This window comes from Pinus tabuliformis, chromosome J (assembly GCF_031772625.1).
Source record: "Pinus tabuliformis cultivar Carrire ecotype Pingquan chromosome J, CPIR1, whole genome shotgun sequence".
NCBI classification, from domain to species: Eukaryota; Viridiplantae; Streptophyta; class Pinopsida; order Pinales; family Pinaceae; genus Pinus; species Pinus tabuliformis.
Genome location: NC_142295.1, coordinates 464,202,143 through 464,215,939, shown reverse-complemented (window position 1 = coordinate 464,215,939; position 13,797 = coordinate 464,202,143). Strand labels below are relative to the sequence as shown.

The following is a 13,797-nucleotide window of genomic DNA, read 5'->3' as shown; positions in this document are numbered from 1 at the left end:
GTCCACGTGTCCATAACTCTGACACATCGCATAACAAATTCCAGGTGACAAATTACTAAATTATACGTATTTGTCGCATGTTATGTGAATATCACTATGGATCTGATAAGGATGACTTTCATTCTCTGAAAGATATATTGTGAAAACCACATGTTCAAAATTCATTTGCTAAGTGCACAAGGATTTAATTCCAATTTGTTTTTTAGCAGGTTTAAAAGTGTTGTTGCCAAGTGCATAAGGATTTAGTCTGAATTGTTGCCAAGTGCACAAGGATTTAGTCCGAATTTGTTTTTTAGCAGGGAAATGGATCAACTTGCAGATGTTGAAGACTCGTCAGATTCTCACCTTAAGCTTACTTCGGGCATGAATATCTATTATGTTGCTCAGCTTTTCTATCATTGTCAGTGAATATGTTGTTGCTTGTTCCTCTGTAATTTTTTTCACATGTTGCAAACATTTCAACATTAAAATATTTTGTATTTGCAATCGATTTTACAATTAAGTAAATATATTATAAGTTTTCTGAAATAAGGAGTTTTTTTTTCAATTAAACTTAAGCTGAGGTATTTAAATGTTCTCTTTCTCTCTACTAATTAGGTAGCGTTTTCAATTTCTCCCTATTGAATTAATGCTAGTGAGAATGGATATTCTTGTATTAAGCTATTACTTAAATTATTCGGAATTTTTTTTACGACTGTAAAATTATATCATCAAGTTTTTCTTTAATTGAGGAGTTTTGTTTCTTCAATGTACTAGTACATGCATAGACTCCCCTAACTCCAACGTTATTTCGAGTGTTGGTGGGCTTTGTATATTGATTCCATTGTTGTTTGTATACCGTTAGAATTTGAATTTTTTTAATTAAATATTTTTTCCAGTGTTATTTGTGTATACTTAGAATTTGAATTTTCTTAATTACATATTGTTTTTTCTATTGTTTCTATATTCTTAGAATTTGAATTTTCTTAATTAACAGAAAGTTTCAAACAGTTTTAAGCAATTTAAAATGAGTCTTTTTTGTAGTTTCAGGTTTTCTAAATTTATTTATCCATAAAATATACCGTTTTTTGAAATTCTAAAGCTACGTAGAGATTCCGCAAGTCTACTTGGACAGTTAGAGGTCACACTTACCAGGCCTTTGGAGGAGTCGGGTACGAGCAAATAAAGAAAGGAGGACCCAAAGTAGTGATGGAATGGGGAAATGATACCGACCCCTTACTTGAATTTGAGTTGGGTACAAGCAAATAAAGAAAGGAGGACCCGAAGTAGTGATGGAATGGAGAAATGATACCGACCCCTGACTTGAATTTGTTCTAACCTCCTGACTGCTCCATTGAGAATCATGTCATTATTAAATGGAAAAGAAGATGGAAGATAAGGGTCACATTTAGTTTGGAATCACGTCAACATTATATGTAGTTGATGATGATAAACTATTCATGGGATATTAATGAGATGTCGTATAGGATGAAATTCATCCTCGAAATCAATAGACAGGGATGTGGCGGCGCACCGATGTCACCACTTATAAAAAGATCAAAATCTATTTTAACTTAGCAAATTCGAAGAAAAAAAATCACGATATGGATTAGATTAATAGGCTGGTGCTTATCATAGATGTCACTGCGCAAGAAATGACATAATAATTACTGGTTTACATAGCCATATTGAAGATTATTAAATTCGTAGAATTGTTTCAAACTGCAGTGAAATTGGGTGGTTAGTGTATATGCTTAAAACTGAATCCTTGTTGAAAATTTGGATTATATGGACTTTACAAACTTTCGTGATACTATAAATATACTTTTGGTGGTAACATATTAGTATATAAATATTCTCTAAGTAAAATTCTTGTATTCTAAGCACAATCTAGTAATTTAATGACTCGCCAAAAGAAAAAGGAACGTCAAATGCAAGGATGTAGCAAAATGAATGTAAATTGTAGGACAATTTATTGGGGCAAAGCTATAGTACTTAAAACATAAAATATTTTGGGAGAAATTCAAACACACACATAGAACCTACAACCTTTTCAGCACCAAGAGAAATATTCACCTGGTTAATATTCAAATACATCTTTCTCAAAGGAAAAAAAAGTCCACATTCCTTTAATGGGATGATCTACTAAGGAAATAGGCTATACATGCGAAGGAATGGATGTTTTGACATCCATTCCGGTGATTTTCTCCAACTCTCGAGACATTTTTCTCCGACCCTCCCCTCCCCTCACCCTCTGCCTCGCGCTGGGCCCCACCATCTGTGGCCTTGCCTCCTCCTCCCTCTCCCATCCCATCATCCGCTCCTCCCCTGCCCACACCTTGCATTAACTATGACCCCTCCCATTCAAACTACTTCATCGTGCCCATTCCTTTTTCACATTCAAACTTATCTAGGTTCAAAATTCGAGCCTTGCTCCTCTTTGTTCTCCCCTGCGACACCTATTCTCCTGACACAACACCACAGTTTCCCTTGTTGTCGGAGAATTCACTGGTATGCACTACGCCAATTAAAACTAGCAATTGTCCCAAAAGGTACAAAGAGAGGCCGATAGGATTATTAAATTGGAATTGGTGAACTTTTCTAGAAGAGTTAATTGGTTTGTGGAAAACCTTGTTTTCTTGGACTGGAGCATTGTACAATTAATTTTCAGGAACACATTGAATGTCTTATTTCATTTTAGAGTAAGTTAATTGCCCAAAATCAAGGGTTAAGTTAATTACCCAAAATCAAGAAACCTCTATAGAAGGCCAAGCATATACGAAGAATACATCTCATTCATATGCAATACTAAATCCATCTTTTCTTTTCTCTGAGTAAAATTTCAAAAGCATGAACACATGCCATTTCATATGCACAATAAACCCAACTTCTGAAATTTCAATGCTTGGTCAAATCTCCAAAGAAATTTGAACCAAAGAATCTACTTTTTGTTTTAATTGTCCTGTGTAAAGGAACGAGAAAATGCGAGGTAAGCGATGGAGAAGCCTGGCCACTAAGAGGAAACATGGCCACAAGAATGACCTGGTTCACTTCCGGGGTAAGGAGAAATTGTTGCCGCCACGGTTGCACTGTGGAAGCCATCGACAGTATAGACCTGTAGCTTTCCCCTGCAAAGAAGGGGAAAAGGAAGTACCAATCAGCCATGCATAATAAATTACAGATCATCTGCAAACTCTGAATAAAACTAAGTGACTAAATGTTGCCACATTAAATTTAAGAAACCTAACAAGTATCTCCTTTTAATTACCTTAGAACTTTACGAATAGGGAAAACAAGGTTTTCATCTGGTTATTTCTTACTCATCAATAAATGAATTCATTACCAAAATGTACTGGAAAGTGGCAATAAATAGATGAAACCATGATGGAACTTAATCTACTTTATTGGCACGGAAATCCACACTATTTTGCATAAAGAAAGGTATTGGAAAACACATGTGGGTATGTTAAATTTTAGTACCAGCAAAAAGATCAATTAGTGGGGCAGACAGTATGAGAGGCCAAAATCTGACAAGGGTCCCAGAGAAAGCAGTCGCAACAATTAACACAAACAACGAAGTTCCAAATCAAAGCACAGGCACCGGATGGAAATCAAACAAAACAAAAAAGCCACAAATTAAACTAATTTGGGAAGCAGATGAATATAGGATAAATATGGTTGTTTTAATAAAAAAAGATAAATATGGTCTATCAGTCCAACAGACCAATAACAGATACCAGCAAATGGGAGGAATGATATGATAGATCATAGAACCAATGAGCATGAACAACTTTAACAAACATTCAAAACATGCAAGGTGTCAGAGGACAAAGATAACTGATCAGACCAACAGTTCCATGGGACAGGATCTTGCAACAAGGGCACAACAAATGATGATGAATATCGCTTGTCCTAGTAGCACATTAGAAGCTCTCAATTTAGCGTTTACTCATTCATGGCTATATCATCAATACCTGGTATGCATGGAGGTCTTTAGTCAGTTTTTCAGTTCTTTAACAAACATTCAAAATATGCAAGGTGTTAGAGGACAAAGATAACTGATCATACCAACAGTTCCATGAGACAGGATCTTGCAACAAGGGCACAGCAAATGATGATGAATATCGCTTGTCCTAGCAGCACATTAGAAGCTCTCAATTTAGTGTCTACTCATTCATGGCTATATCATCAATACCTGGTATGCATGGAGGTCTTTAGTAAGTTTTTCAGTTCTTCTGTCGCAGTCAATATTTTTGTAAGGTTGAGAGTTGTAGCCACAAGTTAGGGTAATTCATGGAGTTCTTTCAAGTTTCAAGCACCTATGTATGTGACTATTTTTCTGATTAATGTCTATTAAAAAACGCTTTACTGATCTCTTGAATGAATATATGTGAGAGATGAATTTTGCAAGCCTAAGGAACTGAACTACAGTACAAGCCTAAGGAACTGAACTACGGTACAATGTAAAATATTACAAAAAAATTATACAAATGAAATAGCAATATAGATACAGAACTAAAATTCTATAGCAATATAGATATAGAATTTATCTCAGGTAAGAAATTACATAATAAGTGCGTCATAGAAAAATGAAGAAGATAAATCATTCAAGAATTACCTATAAGATTGAGTAGAGGCGTGAAGGCTTTTTGTAGAATGTGAATCATTCCATGAGTGGAGGAGGCGTGGAGGTTTCTTTGTTGATGTGAATGACATACTTGCTAACACTCATAATGTATCATTTTCAGAACCTGCATTCAAGAATATGGGGCTCCAAAGACTTGCCAAAACCATTTTAATTTTTACGATGCAGCTGAAGGAGTGGTTATTGTCTCAGAAAGCTGTTGCAACATTGTTCCATCAGGTTTCACAAAAAATAAATTCAAAGTTCATGGTATATGAGAAGAAAGAAAGAAGAAACTGTAGCATATTACATTGAAGAAAGTGGAACATGCTCCATGGCAATCCAACAGCCTGCAGAAGAGCTATGTGAAATAGAAAACAGAACATTTAATTACTACCTTGAGTTAAACATCCTCCTTTCATAAATATAGAAAGATGCTTATTATTGAATGTAAGTATGACACTTACTGAAAGCCCCATTTTCATCTTTACTCTTCGCCCTTTTTGAGGTATCAGTAACTCCAAATACTTGCCAAAACCTGAGTGTTTCATCTGTTGCAGCTGATGCAACTTTGTACCCATCAGGGCTATGAAGAGGTAAGGCATAAGAAGGATCATGAGGACAAATCCATTCATAAAACGAAAGATGAATGCATAAGTACTCATAAAAATAAATCAATTTCCATACCTGTGCCAGATGAAGAACTCGAGAAGTATGACCTGTAAGTTCAGTAATATTCACCTCAGATGGGTACTTCCATAAGGTTAACTGGTTCTGACTAAATCCATGTGAACTCAGTAACTCACGTTCATGCCTATTCCAGAGTAATGAACAAACTTGGGAATGAGTGTCTACGGTATTTAAGCAGGCACCTGTGTGAGTATTCCAAAACTTTATAGACCTGTCTGCACTCCCTCCACCACATGCTAAAAGATTGCTTTGGAAGGGGCACCATGCCAAGGCCTTGACTGCTGCACAGTGTTCATCTAAGCGGTGGAGATATTGAGAGGTAGAATTATGGGATGCCATGCTCTGATCCCAAATGTACAGTAGATTGTCATTCCCCCCACTTGCAAGTTGTTGGCCAGAAAGAGACCATTTCAATCCACAAACCTCCTGGTCATGCCCTCTGTATGTTTGAACAATGTGCTCTCACATATGAACATCATGATTGATTATGATCCCATCCCGTCCTCCTGTTGTAAGAATAGGACCATTCCAAGCAAGGGCACCAACACGTGCATGATGACCTTTCAATGTTCTTAACTGCAATTTTATCCATGTCAAAATTTGGAGTTTTCCATTACATTGGAATGAAAAAACCTTGAAGAGATAAGGAGATTTTATTTACGTGTTTATCAGATGAAGAGTCCCATAGCTGTATAACAGAATTATTCAACCCAATGGCAATGTGCCTCCCATCAGGTGCCCAGCGAACACTAGTAACAGGGCCTTCTTCATCATCTGCAATTAGAAGCTCCAATATAGAACTATTTGAAGCATTCCACAGGTATACAGTATTGCCAAGGTCTATGGACAACACATTGTTCAAACTCCAGTCTAGTAGGTTCAAGTAATAATCATCCACAAGGTCTGGTGCATCCAGAGTTCTATCTGCAGACTATAATCAACATGGATAAGTTAAAATATTAAGAAAAAAAAGGTAAATGGCCCTCCTCCTTGCGTCACATAATTCACTGGCCCTAAGATGTTGCAAATAATAGCCTGCACTTGGCATAAAGGTCGATTCCTTCTCTAGACAGATTTTAATCGCTTCATCGTAATCTTCAGGTACAACAAAGGGCAATGTCGAACAAGAACCGACGTGGCCGGTGTAGTAGGGAAAATCGTGGTACGGCGTTGAATCACTGTGGTCGATGCAATGAGTATTCAAATCTTTTGACCATGGACTATCAATCTGCAGATTCTCTTCACACAAAAGGCTTTCAGTGGAACTATCCATTTTAATTGTCAATATCGTATCAGCTGCCGACAAATTTCTTAATGCCTTTGCAATGGAAAACAACTGGACCAAGGTGTTTCAGTTCAATGATAATAAAAAAACAGCTCGACGTTTGCTTGCTTTGAGCCTTCTGCCTTCTAGCTGAAGAATATGACAAGCTTTTGCTCAAAATTAAAGAATATGCAGCCGGAATGTATTTAAGCTTCAAATTAGGAAATCCAAGCGGATCCAACTGAAACTTTTCAGTTCTTGTAATTGTCTCTACAATCTGTCCAAACATTTACTCTTTTAGAACAAAACCGCAGATTCTTAACCCTTAACCCGCAAACTAAAGCATTCGAAATCCTGCTAGCTGGTTTTAGGTTCAAAAGACTACAGGAGATCAAAGCTTAAAGGTAAAACACAAGACAACGTGCACTCCAAAATTTACCAAAAAGAAAATCTATTTCCTTAAAACGCAAAAAGGTAAATCCAGGATTAAAGACTGAAGAATCAAAAAACTCAGACTGGCCAGATATAGTCTGAAAAATAGCATGTGCATCTAGTGTGGCAAGGAGGGAATTATTACACATATTTTGGTATTGCAAGTGCACTAGACAATATTTGTCTTATGAAGGGCAAGGATTCATGATAATTTCTATAGACCCATATACAATGGAGAGCTAGTCTTATGGTGATCCTTAACTCCATAGGAAGATAGGTGTGGTGGTGTTGCCATGTCCTTTGGCTCACTACTCTATCCTATTCATGAAAATTGACATGTTTCGAGGGTTCTCTAAAGGGTTTCGATAGAATGGATTTCCAATTTTTTGGGATGACTAAGAAACTAAAATTTATGCTAAGCACCTTTCTTCGCTAGTACATTGTGTCCTCTATTGGATATCGTTGGCTTTCTTAATGTGGTGGCAGTGATGTAAGGGCCTACTCTTTCTTCTTTGTATTAACTTATAAGACTAAGCATTTTTCCAAACTGCAATATTCACTTTTGACCATTATTTGGGGTACAAGTAAATGCCAGAAGACAATGATAATACATGAATTGTGAAATGTTCAAGAAAATGAGCAACGGAAATCTTAAGCATGGAAATTTATTTATAAGTGTAGAAACCTGGTGAAATTTACTAATCCTTGATATGCAAACTTTATGTGTTTGGTGATATTTTTGTAAAAATAATCAAATTTCCAAATATTATAAATAGTTTTGAAAAATTTGGTGATTTTTAACATAAAATAGTTTTATCCTATAAAAATTGGGCAAATTGGAATTGGCAAATCTTTATTTTGAAAAAAAAATCGGAAAATCAGCCCATGGGTGAAATTTAGCCCCTGAAATTTACCCTGAAAACGATTCAGTGATCACAATATGTAAAAGGGGACTCCAGACCTGTCATTCTGGGCATCCAGGGTCTTACTGAATTTGACCCTCCCTCCCTTTCTAGATGGATTGAGCGGATCAGGCTCCTTATGGCAAACATCAATATTAGATAAATTTCTCACATTTACAGGGAGTCGAACAAAGAAGCGGATGTGATGTTGAAGGAAGGCCTTTGGGGTACCTTTGGTCTTATGAATTTCAGATTAATTGTGGAGGGCACCGTCAGGGAGGTGGGCACACTAATATTACCTTAAATGACATGCCTGTCATATGTTTTTTTGATACCAGATATTTTGGAGAATGTTTTTTGTTCTAGGTAGAGCACTGGCCTATATACTGAACTTTGGCCACTTTGGTACATGTTGTTTTTATTTACTAGTTTTTTGTTTTACAAGTTGTTCTTGTTTGATACTCTTGGGTATATTTTGTCACACAAGATGGAAATTTCTGGATGACATTTCTGAACAATGTACTGGATCTTATATTTCTCTAATAGAAATCCAACGTTTTTTCCTCTAAAAAATAAAAACCTTCACATTCGACAATGTTCCAAATTTTCAGAGTCAGAAAACATTGCGTCATGAAGTATAGTATAAGAATCTACTTCGGGGAAGGATGTTCAGTATTTCCAGAGAAATGTATTAGTTTATTAAATTGATAACTCTGATACTCATCAAGTTAGTATAGAAATCACAAACGAAGAAACAAAGGCAAACATGATGTTTAGTGACTCAACTACAAACCCCTCAAGTTTCCTCGATGTCAGATATATTTTAGAGGGATGTTCAGTATTTCCAGAAAAATTTATTAGTTTATTAAATTGATAACTCTGATACTCATCAAGTTAGTATAGAAACCACAAATGAAGAAACAAAGGCAAACATGATGTTTAGTGACTCAACTACAAACCCCTCAAGCTTCCTCTTTAATTGAGCTACATAATTAAAATACCGTGCTTTTCAAGTAAATTTCCCGCAAAAGAAAAAATATATTCTTGTCAAACATATGTGAAGATTGATTCAGTGTTGTATTCAGAACGAGGCCAAATCTTGGCAAAAGTTGGGATTCATCTTTGATCCTTCACAAGTTAGAAAGCTAGTACTCCTTCACAGGTTAGAAAGCTACTACAAATACACTTGAATGCTATTTTCAATGAACTTACTTGACAGCCTGAAGAAAGACGCTATTCCATATTGAGCATTGTCTCAATTGCATATTAAATCCAGCAACTTCTGAGGGTCATGCTGAATAGCGTGCCATTACCGAGGTCCTCGGTCAGTTTGCATCAGTAACCTAATTCATTCGGATCCCCCACAAATTCCGCGATATGGTCAAGAGACAACGTCAACATCTCGTATGTGTCCTCTTTCTGCACCACTCCAACTCCTTTGTCCGAGTCTCTTTCCATTAGTTTGCCAAGAACACCCCTGTGCTTTCCCTGCACAACAAGAATGGGTCCCCCTCTCTTTGGTATAGCAGTCTCTAAAATATCCTGTTTTACTCCTTGAACCACCATCCCATTCTCATCCAACAACAGATCACAAGTGATAGGATCGACCACATCGATGACCCTGCCCTTCTTTAAGTAGAGCTTTCCCCCCTTGAAGTGCTTGCTGATGATTCTGACCCGAATGTGGCTCCTGAGCCAAGGCATTTCTGTGTTCCTCTCTGCAACGTTACAATCGAACTTACTCTTTTCATTTCCTCCAATCTCAGATTCAATCTTTCTTCTGTCGTCCTCCACTCGCTTTTCTTTTCTACTAGGAGGCTTCTCACTCTTACTACTCTGATGTCGAAATTCCCTCTGTTCCTCCCCATCCTCCCGTCTGTTTCTTCTCTCGATTCCGCCATATCCGTGCCCATCATCCACTTTCCGATAACCTCTTTCACCACGATCCAGATCCTTCTGCGCTTCCAACTCTCTTCTCTGTCTCTCTCTATCTTCCCCCCTCTTGTCATCTCTTTTCCCATCCCTCCCATCATCGGCCATTCTTCGGTGCCTGCTCTCTGATTCTCTGATCCTTCTATCCTCCCTGCTCACTGGATCTGCCCTTGTTTCATCCCTGCCTCTATAATCCCCTCTTTTCTCATCCCTACTTCCAAAGTCCCTACCCACGTCGTTCCTCTGAACCTCAGATTTCTCCTCAACCCTGATACCACCATAATTCAGTCGATTTTCGTCCTTATTCCTATAATCTTCCTCCATTCGAACCCTCGAGTGTCTACCACCTCCCTCTGTATTTCGCTCGTTGCTTCGAACTGCTATATTTTTAAGCCTCCTCAGGCAATCCTCCTCTTCAACGGACCCCAAATCAGCAACCTCCCTGAAACCCACAAGGACCTTCTCTTCGCTCCTGGAAAGCCTCAAAGTCACCGTTTGAGCAGAACCCTTATCCCCATTATCCAAAACCTCAATCACTTCACCCTTCAAACCCTCATGTCTGCCATCGACAACACGAACAATTTTACCGACAACAACCCCTTTCCGCTGCCTCTCGACGAGCTTTTCCCATGGCCTGCAGTCACTCGAGCCAGCCTCTACTCACACCCAAGCATGCTTTCTGTGCCTTGCTCGGCCTCGACGTGGTCTTGACCGACATCGCCCAAGTTAATGCAGACGGTTCCAGAATGAGCGGAAACGAATAATTGAAGGAGACCATGACGAATATTTTGAAAATGCGCACAGGTGTCAGCCTGAGAATCAAGCCTGAACAAATACGAAGCAAATTGCCCACTCCGCCAGGTGTCAGCCTGAGAATCAAAAGGACGACGAAAGTCTCTTTCAAAGGAAGGCCTATCGGCCTAAAAATATAGTTGCAAAGTTCTTACCATTAAAAAAAATTAGCACTTACAAAAAAAGATTTGGGTCAATTCTTTGGTTATTTCAGATATATTTTTTCATACTCAAACTAGTTTCCTTCTTAGATATAGATTACAAATCCCTCAACAGTGCCTTGTGTTTGGCATTTAAACTGTAATATATTTGAGCATAGCAGCTACATATTTTGCATTTATGGAAAAATTAACCTTGGACTATCATAACATAAGGTTATAAAAACTGAAGTGAATCCTTTACATAAGGAATTTGTCTCTTTCGGCCTCTATCACTTGCCTCTTTGTCTCTGCAACAACAAATTTTCTCTCTAACATTGACATTTGGTCATGAAGATCATTTGAAATGTTAGTGCCAAATAAAGATTCGTTTGGAGTGTTCAGGTCAAGAAACCCTGAATTAGCGCCAAACAAAGATTCATTTGGAGTGTTTAGATCAAGGTAACATGACCAGACAGTATACTTTGTAGGAATTGTTCCATCCTTCTCAGACACAAATGAGGCCTTAGAGGAACAAGGATACATTTTTCTTCCAAGCCTCTAGAGCTTGTCATATGCCGACACTAAATCTGAACTGTCTGAACATTTCTCAAAATGTCCATGCTCATCACATCTTTGGAAATCATCACATGAGGCAACTATTTATGTTTTTTGTCTGGTGTCTAAACCAGATGATGATGACCAAGGTGTGTAAGGCATGTTTTTTTGTTGCCTTTTCTCAAGGTGCAATGCCAACTACAAAACCCATCAAGAACAATCTTTCAGTAAAAATGAAGAGCCACGTCTCTTCCTCTTTGCAAGTAAAAGAGGGGAGAATAAGAAGATAAAAACCCAAATGGGATTATGCACCTGTGATTCCATAATAACATTGCAATGTTTCAATTCTTGACTTCCTTTCCTCATCTTCTCTACCCCCTGGCCCAAACACAAAACTTGTGAGCAACTTCCCCATTGAGCAAAAACTAGATAAATGATACATGGAAACATTCCAATTTCACTGAATATATAAATGAGTATGACTCATTCCTAATATAATGAGAAGGTAGAAGCATATCCAATAGGAATAGGTTGTACATGCGAAGGAATGAATGAAGTACATGTTGATAAATTTCACACTTAGAGTTCCATTATGTTAGGTTCCAAGATTTAAGATACCAACCTTGTAAAGTCTCTTCTATTTCAAACTTTCAAGGGTTTCCTTTTAATTGATTTTTCATATGTCTAGATATCCAAATATGTAGATATTTGGAACACTCTTAAACTTTCGCCATGTATTTGTTATAGGGAAAAGTGTCTATATAGAACTGCTCTATCCCACTAAGGTGTGACAGCTACCTTAGAAACAAACAGAGAAAAGCTACTTTCGTTTTTCCTTTATGAATTATAGATAGAGAGGAACAGAAAGACCAACCTCTGTCTTGCGCTAATCTCCTGATTTGATTCCCCTCTTCTTTGATAGTCTTTAGCTACCTGCTCCCTTGCACGCCCAACTTCACAAAGTACCGGTAAGATCACAGAAGCATAGCACTATACAAAGACATGGATCTATAATCATAAACAATCTAGGATCAGATGTAAATTGACCATACAAATGTAACAAGCATCAATGACATAAGAGCATGGAGGAAAACTTGAATAGCTTTTATTGATAAAACAAGAAAGAGCCAAGAGGAGTTACAACCAGTTGTTCTAACCCAGCATCAACCTCCCAGCAAAGAAGCCCCTCTTCACCTCAAACAAATCTTAGATCACCCAACAATCTGATGTTTGTCTCAAGGAACCAACACCAATTCCTTACAATATGCAAAATTCCAGCCTCTGGATCTCTGGGATGAGGGATCCATATATATATGTCTGTAATGGAGATGAGTCAGCTCATGGTCTGATTAGTGTCTTCCCTCTGATAGTTCTTGCTTCCACTTGGAGATTGATGGTCTCGTACTCATCCTTGGTCGAATTCAGTGAGGCAAGTGTCACAGGAGAAGATTCTGGAAGCTTCCATTGCCTCTCCACCTCGCGGAATGACACTGCCATTTGTCATTTCTCGCCCATCGCACCCCACAGAAGGTATTTTTGAAATGAAACGCACCCACACAGTGTATTTAGGTGAGATGCAACGCACTTGGCCAGTGGAGCAGCTGAAATGATCCTGTTTTGACCAATTCTGAGCAGTTTTTCATGGAGAACTTCTGGGAGAAGCTGTAATCTGTTGACCTTGTTCCTTTAGGGGTTAGAACAACACTTTTAGGGACTTAGGAGCCCTTGGTTTATGGGCATTTCATGCTTGGGGTTGTAGGGCCCAAAAATGTCTATAACAGTTGCCCCCTAAAGCATGAGGTCGTTAATCTTTTGGTGTCGGGTGAAATGCTTTATTATGAGGATCCGAAGTTCTTTCAATGCTGGGAGGAGACCTGTAATAAGATACAATACAATACATTATCTTCATAATATTTTCATGATCTAGCTGAGGTGGGCATTCCCATGCTCAGCTTTATAAATTCGTTTTCATGTACATAGGACAGACAATCGTCTGAGTGTAGACTGATGATTCTGATAGAGCCATCATCCTTTTGATTGGATGATTATCTGTGCGGCAATGATGTACATTTGATGTCTTTATTTCCCTGAATATATATCGCAGCCCGGACGGATGAAACTAGATCCAGGGTCTTCAATCTCGTTCGATCTTCACTCGAAGTACAAGTTGATCCATGTGAAAGTTGTTATGGAGTTGAACATGGAAAGACATCGCCTGATTACCAGCCAATGATGTAAGCTGTTAACAGGCGCGAGAGGAATCACCGATAATGATAATGACCCTCAAGGTACTGCAGTACAATTCATGTGGTGTGAATAAAGGACTTGGCGTCGAAAACCACGCAAAATCTTTCGGTCGAAGGCCATTGATGTAAACCTGTCGCCGGAAGTGATAAACTTGCCATTGAGGCATGCAAGCTTCAAAGTACTGAATGGGGTGTTCCTAGATCAACTTCTTGGATAATGAGCTGATGTCGACAAGAAGTG

At 38.1% G+C, this 13,797-nt stretch overlaps 1 protein-coding gene and 1 pseudogene across 1 annotated transcript; both read right to left on the bottom strand.

Annotated features, from left to right (window-relative positions):
• Positions 1-4,909: 4,909 nt before the first annotated feature.
• LOC149227853 (cell division cycle 20.1, cofactor of APC complex-like) lies at positions 4,910-8,041 on the bottom strand (annotated as a pseudogene).
• A 977-nt stretch (positions 8,042-9,018) lies between these two features.
• LOC149227852 (protein MOS2-like) lies at positions 9,019-10,601 on the bottom strand. The gene is made up of 2 exons (XM_089380606.1): positions 10,561-10,601; positions 9,019-10,457 (listed from the first exon to the last, which is right to left on the bottom strand). Exons 1-2 carry the CDS (start codon positions 10,599-10,601, stop codon positions 9,227-9,229), a joined length of 1,272 nt encoding a protein of 423 aa, XP_089236732.1. The 3' UTR covers positions 9,019-9,226.
• Positions 10,602-13,797: the final 3,196 nt, after the last annotated feature.

Bases quoted from the DNA above. Each gene is read 5' to 3' on its own strand.
- LOC149227852 (XM_089380606.1), bottom strand. From the start codon at position 10,601: ATGGTCTCCTTCAATTATTCGTTTCCGCTCATTCTGGAACC. The intron at 10,458-10,560 runs GTCTGCATTAAC...GAGTGACTGCAG, and splicing joins TTTCCGCTCATTCTGGAACC to GCCATGGGAAAAGCTCGTCG.